Genomic DNA, 14,930 nt, shown 5'->3' with positions numbered 1-14,930 from the left:
TTAGGCCTCTATAGACCTGTTTTGGGCCCATCTAGCAGTCTTCTAAAAGGTCTTCCTGGTCGACGATGTCCTCTAGATTTATACTGCATCATAATTTTTGGGATTCTTGAATTTTCCATTCTTCTTACATGATCTAGCCAATTGAATTTGTATCTGGTGATTTTTTCTTCTACTGACTCTACTTCTAATTGTTCTAAAATTTCTTCATTCCTTTTTCGGTCTAAAAGAGTATATCCTGCTGTCCTCCTGAAAAATTTCATTTCCGTTGCTTTGATTCTGTTCATGTCTTTTTTGTTTAATGTCCAAATCTCACTTCCGTATAAAAGGGAGGGTAATGCTAGTGTACTATATATTTTTATTCTTATAGATTTTTGTACTAATTTAGCTTTTACTGTATTGTTTATTATTCCTAGAATTTGTGTAAATTTGGTAATTTTCTTGTTCACATCTTTTTCATTTTGATAAGATATTTCACAACCCAGATAATTGAAATTTTGTACTTGTTCGAGGCATTGGTTATTGTGTATTATCTTACTTCTGACTGGGTCTTGCCCTAAAAATGCCATTACTTTTGATTTTTGTGCTGAAATTTCCATCCCAAAATCTTTTAATATTTTATTTAATGTATGTAATCCTCTTTGTAAATTATCCTCTGAATTGGAAATTATGACTTGATCATCGGCATAGAGTAAGGTATTTAATGTTAGAGCACTGGTTATTTTGATTCCCGATGCGTAGATTTGGTTCCATTTTAAAATAATTTCATTTATATAAATGAATTTTATACCCATTTTTGTTCCGATCTGTAAAGATTTTCATTCAAACAGAACCCCCTCCCATTTTTTGATATAACTAGATAATGTAATGAAAATTGTTTTGTGAAATTATTTTCATAACATTAATACAATACAATTTTCGCGTAGTTTCAGACCACAAGATCGCTCCTGGGTGCTGCGTAAATCCAAGCATGATGCTGCATATCTTTTCCAACGAATTCAATGATTTATAATTATGAAACAACTACTTGTAAATGCAGTCTCATGATAGTCACTGTGTATAAGGTTATAAGAAAATAATTGTTTCGCATCTGAAAGGACTGTATATGCTGCAAACCTTCAACTTAGATTAATTTAATTTAATATGTCATCATTTTAAATATGTGTATTCATTAATGTTTTATCCCATATTTATATTTCACTTTTTAATACAATATGGTTAATGTAACCCATTGCATATCAACACAAGAGTTCAATAGAGGTAACAGTGATCTGAAGATGGTTTATAAAACCGAAAACGTTCATCTAGTAAAATGAAATAAAAACATCACATTGTAATATAAGTTTATGACGGACTTAAAGAAAATATTGTTAAATTTATATAAATATTAAATAAAGTTGGTGATAGTGGACAAACTTGTCGAACTCCATTATTAACTAATTTTCTTTCGAATATACAGTTATTTATTTTGACACTTATTTTGCTGTCTGTGTAGATTTCTATTATATTTTTAATAGCAAATTTGAAATATTTTCATCTTGTAATATGTCGAATAAAAGGTCTCTTCAGACTTTATCAAAAGCATTCACAAAATCAATAAAAGCTATGTGGGTTTCTAAATTAAATTCTCTTCTTTTTTCTAAAAATAGTTTGATACTAAACAATGGATTTACACATGATCTTCCTTTTCTAAAGCCATTTTGACACTCAAGAAGGAAAGTTTCAGCATGTTTATTTATTTTTTTTTAATTTTTCATTTAAAATCCTACTAAATATCTTATAACAGTGAAACGGCGTACCTCTATATTAATTTTAATTATTTATATTAATAATACTTTTACCCTGCCGCCAACCATACAATAGGGTCGATAGTCTGATGGGTGAGGTGGAACAAATGAAACACTTAGCACAAGTAATGAACTATCTGATAACATTTATTAGATTACACTTGTGGTAATAAGAAAATAAACAAAATGGATGTAGTAGAAATTAAGCCAACTATAACTCTATTAATCCTTCGGGACTGGCTTGCCAAATAATCTTCGCTCAACTGACATTTGCCATTACACACAAGAGCCACATAATCTGTACTAACAGATTATAAAGTATAACTTAACTAATTGACAATCCCATCCTTCTTGAATGTGCCAGGAAGTAGCAACATCTAAGCAAGAAGAACCAATAGGAAATATACAACTGACGAATGCCAGTGGACTTTTTTAAATAAATGTAAATTACGTAATACCCTGTATGAACGCAAATATACATATATTAATTAAAAGAAACATACAATAACTTATGTTGAAAAATCTGTTACAATCGTAGGTAGGCCAGTCTCGAAAGCAAGCAACAATGGTCTCCCTCAAACCATCATGCCGCCATCATCAAAGAAATCCTATGCTCCACAGCTCAACTGCAGCAGTTCACATCTCTGCCCAGGCCAGGTTATCTGTGATTCCATCACAGATCACTGCTAAACAAACCCCCCAGCTCTCAATGGCTGTCCCACAACCATCTCTTCGAGCGTCGACCCCCAGACTCTCGTGCGTCAACTGTTCCTCACCAAAAAAGGGACGCTAATTAATTAATAATGAGAACAGAGCCAATGAAAATCAAAAACCCATATCACGTGATAAATTAAACTCGCTCCTTATACGTGAGAAGTATCAGACCATGAATGGCGGAAAGAAGAACAAAGCCATCTATGAAAAGGAAGAATGAGAACTAAAATGGCGGATAGGACGACATCTATGAGAAGTAAAGGTAACTAACAACATGAAATAACATGAATAAGGAAGAAGAAAGAAAAAGAATGAAAGAAACACAGAGTGCCGAAAATAAAACGGCACAGACTCCCTCCCCCCCCCCCCCCGAAACCTGCACAGTTCCTCAACAGCGCCAAGGCCTCGACTAAGAACACCGCGTGGACTTAGTGAGCTTCAAAAGGAACAACACCCGGACATGTCCCACAACATGTCCCGGGTTTCTGCACCATCCAGGTGCACAACCAGCACTGACACCACAGTGGTTAAATCCAGACGGCCGCACGTAAATGGCCTAGGTCAACTGTGTTCGCGGGCTGAGCCGGGAACCCACCGTACTCTCCCACGACCCACTAGACCTTTCAGCATGACTACATTTCATCATAGTCACTGAAAGCAACCAATCGCCACCGATCCTCGGACCTCGGGGTTATAGACACAGCTCGCTTCCACAAGAGGCGCCAACAGGCAAAATACCCACACACATATTGCGACACCCGAAAAGAAACAGGAAAGGAGAAAAAAAGAAGAAAAGAAAATAGAAAGAAAGGAACTTAAAAAAAAAGCAGAAGAGGAGAATAGAAGAGAAAAAGATGAATTATATAAGGAGCGAAAAGGAAAATGAAAACATAACTCTGCGAAAGTAATATTTAAAACTACAAAGTGAGCCAAAAGTTAATAAACAATACAAGAATGTAAGTAATCCTTCTTCACTTGCTTTAACAGTTTTCAGTCCTCATTTCACTGCCTAGCTTAGTAAGTTTTGCAAGCTTTTGGTCTTCTTCTCTTGCAGCTTTACCTAATACATAGCAGTTATTAACACACGTTAACTTTATTGGAATGCTGTCCACCACTACTAAGTCCCTTGGACGACGATCCTGATCAGACCACAGCACCAAACGTCTGTTTTATCAGAATGCCATTTGCCGCTACCGAGTTTCTAAAACGACGAATCTGACCAGACCTTCACACCTAAAAAAAAAAAAAAAACCCTTTCCCCTTTACAAAACCTCAGGGAAAAAGGTGTCCATTTTAGATAGCCTCTTAATGGATGGACTACAGGGGGGTTATTCTTTCATCACCCCCCCCCCACGGGTTAAATCATGGTAATTTTTCAAAACAGCAGGAACTAATTCATTGGGTACTACAGCCTTCGGCTCCCGATCACTTTTAGTGACATAACAAAGTATAATCTTGCCTCAACTCATGAGGTATCATATCCTGTCCCTCCTGAATACGTTCACAAATAAATCCTAGTTCGGGCAGCGGGCAGCGTTGAGCCTCCCTAACTCCATGAAACGAAAGTGGTACTTCACATAACACCGGAAGGACTACAGGAGAATCACTCTGTATCGGCGGAACCACACCGGCCCATTTGTGCTTTAAGGAGATCAAATCTACTTCCTGACTGTCCACTTCATCCAACTGGAGAAAAGGGTCAGCCGATGCCCCAACCAGAAGAAAATCTGGTACCTTTAACAGACTAGTAAAGAGGAATTTGACCAACCAGGAGAACTTAAATAATACTCCTCCTGTGAAATATGTACAATAAGCTCCGTCTCTGCCATAAAGTCAGTACCGAATATAGCGGGCCAAATCAAATCTTCGACTACCCAAAAATTAAATTCCCAAACAAACTGCCCAACCTGTACTCTCAACATAGTACGGCCACATACAGAAAATGATTGGGAAATAGCCGCAAACAATTTCATGTCACTAGCAATAATCTCCCATCCCTTCTTATGCACTAATTCAAGGCTAACTAATGAAACTACACTACCAGTGTCCAATAAAACCTCCACAAGCTCTTTGCCTAACTGAACAATGGCAATGGGGCACTGGCCGTGAGTAGAAGCACGTATTCCACGAGGCACAACACAAACGGAATTTTCACTCGTACGGTTATTCTGCGCCAAACGACCTCGCTGACCATATTCGCGAGCAAAATGGCCTACATTGTTACAAACAGAACACCTTTTGACTTGTTCAGAGCATGACGACTTATCTGGGGTGGTTTCCACCAAAACCTGATCATCCAATATCCCATGGCTCCGCACACATAGGGCATCTAATTGATCAAAATCCTATGGCAGATTAACTGCCAAATATTGAGCCCTAACCTCATGGTCACGGGTACTCGATAAGACAGTGTCAACGATCTGCTTTTCAAAAAGCCCCGAGACAAAAACCTTTTCAATGACCTTCAATTCTTCAGCATATTCTAATAGAGTCTCCGTATCGCTTTGTTTGCGGTAAAAATATTCCCCAAAAAGAAGGTGATGGGCCTATCAGGAATAAATTCCCTCAAAATCCTTTGGTGGAAATCGTGTAAGGACTTCTCCTCTTCAATGGCTGACAAAACTCTCTTAGTTAAAACGCCCGCCGTGAAGGGAAAAAATGAATGCAATAACGAAACTTCGGAAAGGTGGAAAGCCCAACAAATAGTGCTAAGCTGCACCAAAACTCTAAAAAATTCAATAACAGCTTGCACACTATTAACTGAAAAAACCATACCCTTCCTCAACACAGAGTCAAATGGGTTAGGCATGTTAGAAAGTGCCATACCTGTATAATCACCCTTATTTGTCAATTTAGGGATTTCGATAGAACTCTGACCATTACCGGCCACCACAGTACTCAGTAACTGATCTTGACGTGCATTAAGGGACCTTGTCTGAGTCTTTTGGACCCTAACCTTTTTCAAAAGTACCAACGTGTCCTTAACTAACGCTAACCTTTGCATCTCCTTCTCAAATTTCTCTTTATCCGTCTGTTCCAGTTGAACCGCTACTATATTCTTAAGACGCATCTCCCAATGCAAGACCCTATTGAAGATCCTTCTATAACAGTCTTTATTGAAATCCAATTTCAACTCCTCAACCGCTTCTAAAAAGGACTCCACCGTCTCGATATAATTAAACAATTCACTGGCAACAGAATATTGGGGATATTTACGTGGGGTGTGTTTAGGCACAAACCCGGGTTCCTTAACCTTGGCGAGCAATGTAGCACAATCTGCGTTGGAATCCACCTCCACGCGACGCACTCTCACCTCGTACAACAATTCATCTTTACATAGTGAATGCCACGCCACCACGTCAGGCTCCATCATGAAACAGAAAAATAAAAATAAAAATATTCAATACAAAACGCCTCACCCCTGAGACCTCAAGCACCTATCGTAACCACGCTCTGTGCTAACACTTGAAACGGCGTGCCTCTATATTAATTTTAATTATTTGTATTAATAATACTTTTACCTTGCCGCCAACCGTACAATGGGGTCGATAGCCTCATGGGTGAGGTGGAACAAATGAAACAGCACAAGTAATGAACTATCTGGTAACATTTATTAGATTACACTTCCGGTAATAAGAAAATAAACAAAATGGATGTAGCAGAAATTAAGCCAACTATAACTCTATTAATCCTTCGGGACTGGCTTGCCAAATAATCTTCGCTCAACTGGCATTTGCCATTACACACAAGAGCCACATAATCTGTACTAACAGATTATAAAGTATAACTTAACTAATTGACAATCCCATCCTTCTTGAATGTGCCAGGAAGTAGCAACATCTAAGCAAAAGAACCAATAGGAAATATACAACTGACGAATGCCAGTGGACTCTTTTAAATAAATGTAAATTACGTAATACCCTGTATGAACGCAAATATACATATATTAATTAAAAGAAACATACAATAACTTATGTTGAAAAACCTGTTACAATTGTAGGTAGGCCAGTCTCGAAAGCAAGCAACAATGGTCTCCCTCCAACCATCATGCCGCCATCATCAAAGAAATCCTATGCTCCACAGCCCAACTGCAGCAGTTCACGTCTCTGCCCAGGCCAGGTTATCTGTGATTCCATCACAGATCACTGCTAAACAAACCCCCCCAGCTCTCAATGGCTGTCCCACAACCATCTCTTCGAGCGTCGACCCCCAGACTCTCGTGCGTCAACCGTTCCTCACAAAAAAGGGATGCTAATTAATTAATAATAAAAACAGAGCCAATGAAAATCAAAAACCCATATCACGTGATAAATTAAACTCGCTCCTTATACGTGAGAAGGATCAGACCATGAATGGCGGAAAGAAGAACAAAGCCATCTATGAAAAGGAAGAATGAGACCTAAAATGGCGGATAGGATGCCATCTATGAGAAGTAAAGGTAACTAACAACATGAAATAACATGAATAAGGAAGAAGAAAGAAAAAGAATGAAAGAAACACAGAGTGCCAAAAATAAAACGCCACAACATGTGTTGAGGATACTAATCCTCTATAGTTTTCAACATTTTGTTTATCTCCTGTTTTATATATGGGAATAATTACACTACTTTTCCATTCTTCCGGTAAAGTGACAGTGAGATATATTCTGTTTAGAAATCTTAGTAATATTTCTTGAAATAGATCTCCTGCATATTTGTACAATTCTGAATTTTGGTTATCTTCTCCAGGTGATTTACTATTTTTCGTCTTCTTTAATGCTTCTTGTAGTTCTTCTTTTGTAATGCATTGTTGATCTACGTTTTTTGTGTCCCAGAATTTTGAATCAAAAGTAGTATTGTTCCATAAGTTTTTGTAAAAGTCTAGGAATGTTTCTATTTTGGGGCAAGGGTTTATCATGGCGTATTCCTTTATGTCTTTGTTCATGTATTTTAAAATTTTATATGTATTGGGTTTCATTTTATAAATGTCAGCTTCTAAAAAAGATATAAACTCTTTCCATGATTGCCTGTGTTGTTTTCTAATTTCTCTGTTAGCTATCGCCCTTTTATGTTTATAGTCTATTTCATCATTGACGGATTTTGATTGAAGGTATTTTCTATAAGCTGTGTTTTTATTTTTTATGATCTCCTTAATTTCATCATCCCATGATCTTAATTTTTTCTTTTGTGTGAAAGCCTTATATTTTCTGATGCTATCCGTGGCTGCCTGTGATATTTGAGTTTTAATATTTTCCCATTCTTTGTGAATGTCTTCATCTTCAGGTATTTCTAACATTTTTTGTTCAAGTCTTTTTTGATAAAGCCATTGTACATTGTCGTCATGGATTAATCTAATTTTGTAACGCATTAATTCTTTTTTGGGGAATTTATCTTTGTTAAATGTAGCCATCTTGGTGTGCATCTCACTTTTGCTAAAACAAAGTAATGATCTGATCCAATGTCACTTCCTCTGAAGACCTTGACATCTAAAAACAATTCGGATAATTTTTATTTGCTATAAAATAATCTATGATAGATTTTGAGCCTCGTGCTGACCATGTATACATAATTATGAATATCCTTATGGTTGTAAAATGAATACATGATTTTCATTTCATTATATAATACAAAGTCTCTTACTTTTTCTCCATTATTGTTTATGGTAAGTTCTCCAAATTTTCCTATGGTATTTTTTATTTCGATGTTGCCTATTCTACCGTTTAAATCTCCAGCTAATAATATGTAATTATTTTTATTTACTTTATTCAAAATTTCTTGCAACTGGACATAAAACAATTCAGTTTCTTCAACTCTTCCTTCCTCTGGAGCATAAAGACTAAAGAAAGTTAGTTTGCCTCTTCCTATCAGAAGTTGTACTCCTTCTTCACCCCTTTAAAATAATTTTACACCTTAAACACAATTTTTCGCGACTGCCTGTGCAATATTTGTCTTTTTACAGTCTCTTATTCCGTTTAGTTATCTTAGACACACACACGCACACACACGCACGCACGCACACACACACACACGCACACGCGCACGCGCACGCACGCACGCACGCACGCACACACACACACACACACACAGTAAATGCTAGTTTTACTTATTCAATGTATTCAAACACTCACACGTGAACAAATGAACTTGGGAATTACTTGTTATAGACTGATTTCGATTGGTTCTGTTGTGCAAGCTTGTGATGGTCACATACCAGAAATGCTACAGTGCATATAGCAGCTGAGCACCTTTGGAAATGCCGTCTAGTCTAGTGTAATAATATGTTAATGGTGGCACCGGATACAGAGAAATGTGAGGTACACCATTACATGTAAAGAATTGCTGTGATGAAATATATCATAACATAATATCATATATCATATAAAAGTTTTGTGAAAATCCATTAAGGGATTTTAAAGGCTGCTCTGGTAATGAAATGTCATTTTAGGACTTACTGAAAACTGACCAAGACTACAACTTCAAAACTATATCTCACAGGAGTAAGTGGGTTTTCCCAGATGATGGATCATAACATTTTACATATTCAGATAACAATAACTCCATTTTCAGCAAAATTGGAGTTACAGGGTTTTCACAGAAACCCCGCGATACACAGAATATTTTTTCTACTTTTCGTTACAAATTGTTATAAAGAATGAAATACTGGAGAGTCCCTATATTTGTTACCTGTGGGTGAACCACTTAAGAAAATGTTAGAGGTTTAGAATTAAATGGAAAGATTTTATTTGTTGTCTAATAATAAATCACTAATATACTCAGTTTCCAGCACTCAAATAACGCGACTTACACATTACATTGGCTTACCTTATAATAAGTACTGGAACTGTTGACTATCCATTCTGATGCACATTTAACATCTTTTGTAAAGGTTTCCTGACGCATTGAATTCTGTCTCTATCAATAGAATTGAATAGTGATGAGATAAACTGCTCTTTTGTGATCACTGTTCGATCTGTGATTGCTCATTTATGATCACGGTGATCTTAGACAGTGAAACAGTAATAAACAGTGATTGAACTGTGAACTTATTTGAGGTGAACATTGAACATCAGAGCATCTCACTGTGATGTTTCAATGCTCTTGATATTTTGCACATGTAGGAGAAGGCGAGAAATGTTGAGGTTATCCGTTTGTACTTCATAGAAGTCAAGTGTAAGCACAATACTGAGTTGTAAATATAAGTTTTAAAAACATATTAAAGGTTTGAAAGTCAGTACTTATTTGTTTATTTATTTGTTCATTTATTTAATTTAATGTTATAGACAAACTGAACTTTTGTCATCTGGGTACCGAATACAATGATTGTCAATTTGATCTTGTACAGTATTCCTGAGTGAAATATTATATAGGTAAACAGAAAATGAGTAATTTTGACATAATTCACACATCACTCAGAAGATGAATGAAACATTGTTATTTTTTTAATCATTGTCATGTTTGATAAAATTTTGTTATTATTGTATTTTTAGTAGTTGAATAGTGTAGACACTTCACTGCTTAAAACAATGGAGTCAGTTAAGCATTGTAAAATCCTGCCATATTTTCGGCTGTTGGCTGATAATAGTTTATTTTCTGACTGTAAGAAATTGAAATCTGCCAGGATCAGCCTGAAATCTATTGAGATGGTTACACTGAATCGGGCGCTCACATTCAGCGAGCTCAGTATAGAGCTCACTGCTCACAGTTCGCGGGCGTAGTTGTTCCCAGTTTTGTCACTAGATAGCATAAGCACAGCAGCACACAGCACAACGCATGCAGTGAGTAAAGAACCTGAACTGTCTTTCAGCTGGTGAGCAGTTTAGCCCCAAACTGTGATCACTGTTTAAAGAGCTATTTAATCACAAGTGTGATCGTGATTTTTCGATCACCATGATAAAATCACAGGTCAGTCATTTTCTGCTCATCACTAGAATTGAATCTTAGGCACATGGTCTGTTTCATTTAATTTATGAATGACTGTTGTCTTTTAAGCTTTAATTTTAACGGTTTTGTTGTTTACCAAGCTGATGTCTTGGATATGCCTTTCTGTTGAATTAACTTTCTTAAGGATGTGGGAGACTGTTGCAGCCTATTGCCTATGTCATCAAATTTTTCTCTAGTTAGAAGCTGATTTATGCGCCAGTTTCTCTTACTTTTTTCACTAAATTCTAGATTTTAAATCAGATGGTCGTTGAGCGCCAGGATATTTCCATAGAAATATAACACGATACTTTCTGTATGATTTCTTCATAACATATGGGCTATGTATAATAAATGAAGATTGTAATATATTGTTAATTGCCACGAACTAAACTGAGGTGCACTAAATAGAGTTCAGCTATATACTAATGCTGTAACCTTGACATCTCTTCAGTCTGCGTTATCTATCCATAATATGTAGCTTAAGTTCTTCCAATGCTCAATCCAGGGGAAAAGTACATACTCTTTCCTGGGCAGTCACGTTCGATCTATAATAGTAAAAGACTGATGCTATTTATCTGAGTGAAACCTGTTTCCTGGGGAATGCTCTGTGGTTACTTTATAAATACATTTGTGTAAATACAGTAAAAACTCGAAATAGTGTAGTTGTTGGGGGACATATTTAACCCCCGCGTTATAGCTGAACCGCGATATATCAGAAATGATTACAGTCCATGTGTTAAGGAAATGGCAAGTCACATGGAGATGGGTAAAGCGGGTAATTTAATGCATTGTAACTCTATACATTAATTTAAATAATGTAATACATACTGTAATATAAACTAAACACTCACCATTTATGCATTTTATTCCATGAAAGTTGTTATTATATTGTTTTTGGCAATAGTTCACTTCACTGTTTGTAAACTATCCTGATTTTACACTAACTTAAAAAAATCCATAAGTTTTGTTTGACAGACTAAATCACTGCATTTCTTCTCCACATATTGTTTTATATTAGTGAGATGGAGGAGATGAACACTGTTTGGTTCAATTTGCCTTTCCAACCAAGCCAATACATTACTTAGATGAGATATCACTTCAGTAACACTTCGAATATTATCTTTCTCTTCTACAACATTTTCATCACCGCCACCTTCATCATTGTTTTCTTCATTTTTCACCACCATTTTCATTGTGTATAAAATGTATGATATCTTTAACCTCTAACTTAATTGTACCTTCTGGAATGCCTCATTCCCACAATGATTTTGTCTTTGTTTCTCCGCATTTTACACTGTAAATTATTTTAAACTTTTCACTCACTGAATATGCTTTTTATTTTTGTGACATTACTGCACTTAACGTTTAATTAAGTTAAGACTTGGAATGTGTGACACAGACTAAAACTGTACAACTTAACACTCAGAACATATGACATAGACTAAAACACGGTACAGTATAACTTTCACTTTACAAGATTTCAGAAAATCAAAATAAAAATGAATTCATGACTTGTTAAGGCACAAATTGTTTCTCGTTATGCTTGCAAATTCCCGTGGAATGTAGTTTCACAACCCCGAGGAAAAGGTCATTGTCCACTAAGGGCTGTGCATATACCTGCTGATGCAGCACGTTATACTGCAGAAACACTCTAAGCAGTATTATCTTTTACATTGATTTTTTTTAAGATTGATTTCCACTAAATGTATTGTACATTTCATGGTTTTTTACTGGGACATACTTTCTTCTGCAAGCAGGGAATACCGACGGAAGGAATGCGAATGAAACAATGTGATAAGGAAGAGTGGGCAACAGGAAAGGTCACGAGATAGCTTGAATGACATCGATAGAATCAATCTTGCGTTGTGATAGTTACATTACGACTTTAGTTTGTTCCATTGCATGTGAACATGTGTTTTGTATCGCACGGTATTATTATTTCATTCATAAACATATGTTGTGTGTTTAATTAGCTTCGAATTTTTCTCTTGCTATGTTCTTTATTGCCACAGCGATGTCCTCATTTTTTAATCTTCTTGGAAGAGACAGTATTTCCATTGGCCTGTACCTCTCGCATCCTTGGCGTACCTACATACTACTACTACTACTACTACTACTACTACTACTTCTTCTTCCATGGAGCTACATCTCATGGCTGAGACCCAGCCTCCTCAAGAATCTTCCTCCACCCCTGTCTGTCCATCTATACAGTCCACTAGTTTCGAATTCCCAGACTTTTAGCATCTCCATTCACTCCATCAATCCATCTTCCTATTGGTCGTCCCACTTTTCTACATTCTTCTGGTTGTAATACTCGTATTCTTTTTGGAATGGCATCATCAGGCATTCTTTGTACATGACCAGCCCATCTTAATCGACTAAGCTTCATAAATCAGTCCAATATAATGAGAGTTGTTCGAGGAGCAGCTTAAGTGCCCCAGGTCGATATAGTGATAAAACATTCCAAGTTACAAATCTGAAATCGTTAGCCGTAAGGTGTTTTCGAAGTCGTTTACCAGTAAGGGACAGTCTGGCTGATTTATCTTCTTGAAGTTTCGTAGCATGGTTCTTTTTACGACGAGGGGTCGCTAGCCCCTTGGTCAACCCCTATCCTGGAGGGCCAGGGAACCTTCTGTTAGGGTTACCTTTCCTTAGCCAAGTAAGTCTCGTTTTAAAGCGCCAGACACTCGCTCTCACCACTCCCCTTACGGGGCTAGGATTTGCTAGTCGTGTAGGCAAGTCAAACCTGCCAACTTGAGCATTTCTCGACATTTAGTAGAGGCCCTTTCTCTGCATAGGGACCTCCATCGAGACTCAATGACCAGCCATTTACCCTCCCCATTTTTCCGGGCTTGGGACCAGCATATAGTAGGACTAAAATGCCCCACTCCATGGCTGGGTTGTGCCTACATACATTTATAATATTTCTCACTCACATGCTGTAAGCATTGTATTGTTCGAAAGTTGCCACTAACTTTGACTTGACTTGGTTCCAATGTAGTTGTGTATTGTATTTCAGATGAACGATACATGTATGTGAGAATAGACAGTGGCAGGCAAGTCAAGTACAATACTATGCCATACTTGCACTCACATCCTGTTACTGTACTGCTGTATGGAGAAATACTACTTCTTGGGATGGCATCAGGTAATCACCATTCACACACTACAGTCTGGAAGTTGAACGGGAAACAAAATAAAATAATGATAGATTATTACCAGTTTATTTTCTTTCATATATTGGTACACTGCAGTTCAACATATTATAATCACGTGTACTCTCTTCTCTCATCTTTTTTTCTCTCCTCTCCTTTCCTCTCTCTACTTCTCTTCCCTGCTCAGTCTTCCAAATCAAACAGCTACTCATTCTCAATCTTCTGTTTGCTAATTTTTTAGCAACCTTATTGATATATTGAATGCCATGTCGAATTGAAAGTATTGATAAAAAATATTGTTTCAGGAACCCTGTATTTGTATCTGCTGCACCACATCACGGACCTTTTGACCTTGGACCTGAGAGCTGTGTACTGGAAGCACTCCCTCTCCTCTGATCCAATCATAGCTGTCGATATTACTGAAACAAGCAATGGTCCCCGCATAGCAGCTGCAACAAAAGACAAACTCTATTGTATTCCTTTCCATCAATGATTTGGTTCATAAGAACAATTCTTCCATAGTGCTGTATCCCATATTGGGAAGGAACATTCTAAGTTTGTATAAAATTTCAATCAGAAATTACATTATCCAAGTTAGCAAGAAGTTTTATCTGGATCAAGCCTTATATTTTATTATATAACTCACCTTTTTTGTACATTTCTTTCCCTGTTTTCATTGCAACAATGCCATTTTATGTGTATAATTAGAGTGATGTGTATTCCTGCACTTATTCTCTTAGCCATTCTTTAAAAGATAATATGAAATGCAGTATAAGAGGACATTATGTCCAATTTTCTTCCGTCCCTCTCTACCCTACAATAGGGCCTGAATTATTCGTAAGATTTTCCATATGAAAAATAAAGAAATATTAAATAAAAGTACAGTAGAATCTGTATATGTTGACTATCGGCAGTTTCTTTTGAGCTTGACTACCTTTGGAACTTCTATATGGCAGGCTACATTTCTGATAAGTATGACATTTTATTAGCTGATAAGAAAATTCAAGAAGAATTTTAAAGTATTAAATTCACTTTTTGTTTGATATGTCTGTATGTTAAAATTGAAGATTTATTAAAATATAATATTAATGACTATTTAATAAAATAATATTCAGTTACGTTTTTTATATTATCTATGTAATTCTCTGCGAAGACAAGAGGTGAGAGAAATATATACAAAATTAAATTTTTACAAGAACAAACTAAAATAGTTTCTTGGCCAGGAAAGGAACCACAATCTAACAAAGATTTAATTCTGAGATGTCGTATTATTCTACAAAATTATCAACAGAGAAAAATTATAAACGATCAGTATTCAATAAATACAGTAAATCTTGATGCAAAATTTTAAATAATAATAATAATAATAATAATAATAA

General features: G+C 36.3%; 1 protein-coding gene across 5 annotated transcripts in view; it reads left to right on the top strand.

Moving 5' to 3' along the window:
• Nucleotides 1–14,447, top strand: part of LOC138710190 (uncharacterized) — a 231,493-nt gene extending 217,046 nt beyond the window's left edge. For all 5 annotated transcript variants that reach the window (XM_069840837.1, XM_069840832.1, XM_069840833.1 and 2 more), the window contains 2 exons: nt 13,416–13,544; nt 13,857–14,447. In XM_069840837.1, coding sequence (XP_069696938.1) covers nt 13,416–13,544; nt 13,857–14,044 — 317 coding nt within the window. In that variant the 3' untranslated portion in view covers nt 14,045–14,447. The remainder of the gene's footprint in view (nt 1–13,415; nt 13,545–13,856) is intronic.
• The last annotated feature ends 483 nt before the right edge of the window (nt 14,448–14,930 follow it).

The sequence above is a fragment of the Periplaneta americana genome, chromosome 12 (assembly GCF_040183065.1).
Source record: "Periplaneta americana isolate PAMFEO1 chromosome 12, P.americana_PAMFEO1_priV1, whole genome shotgun sequence".
Lineage (NCBI taxonomy): Eukaryota > Metazoa > Arthropoda > Insecta > Blattodea > Blattidae > Periplaneta > Periplaneta americana.
The sequence above is the reverse complement of the archived record's forward strand: the minus strand, read 5'-3'. Positions and strand labels throughout refer to the sequence as shown.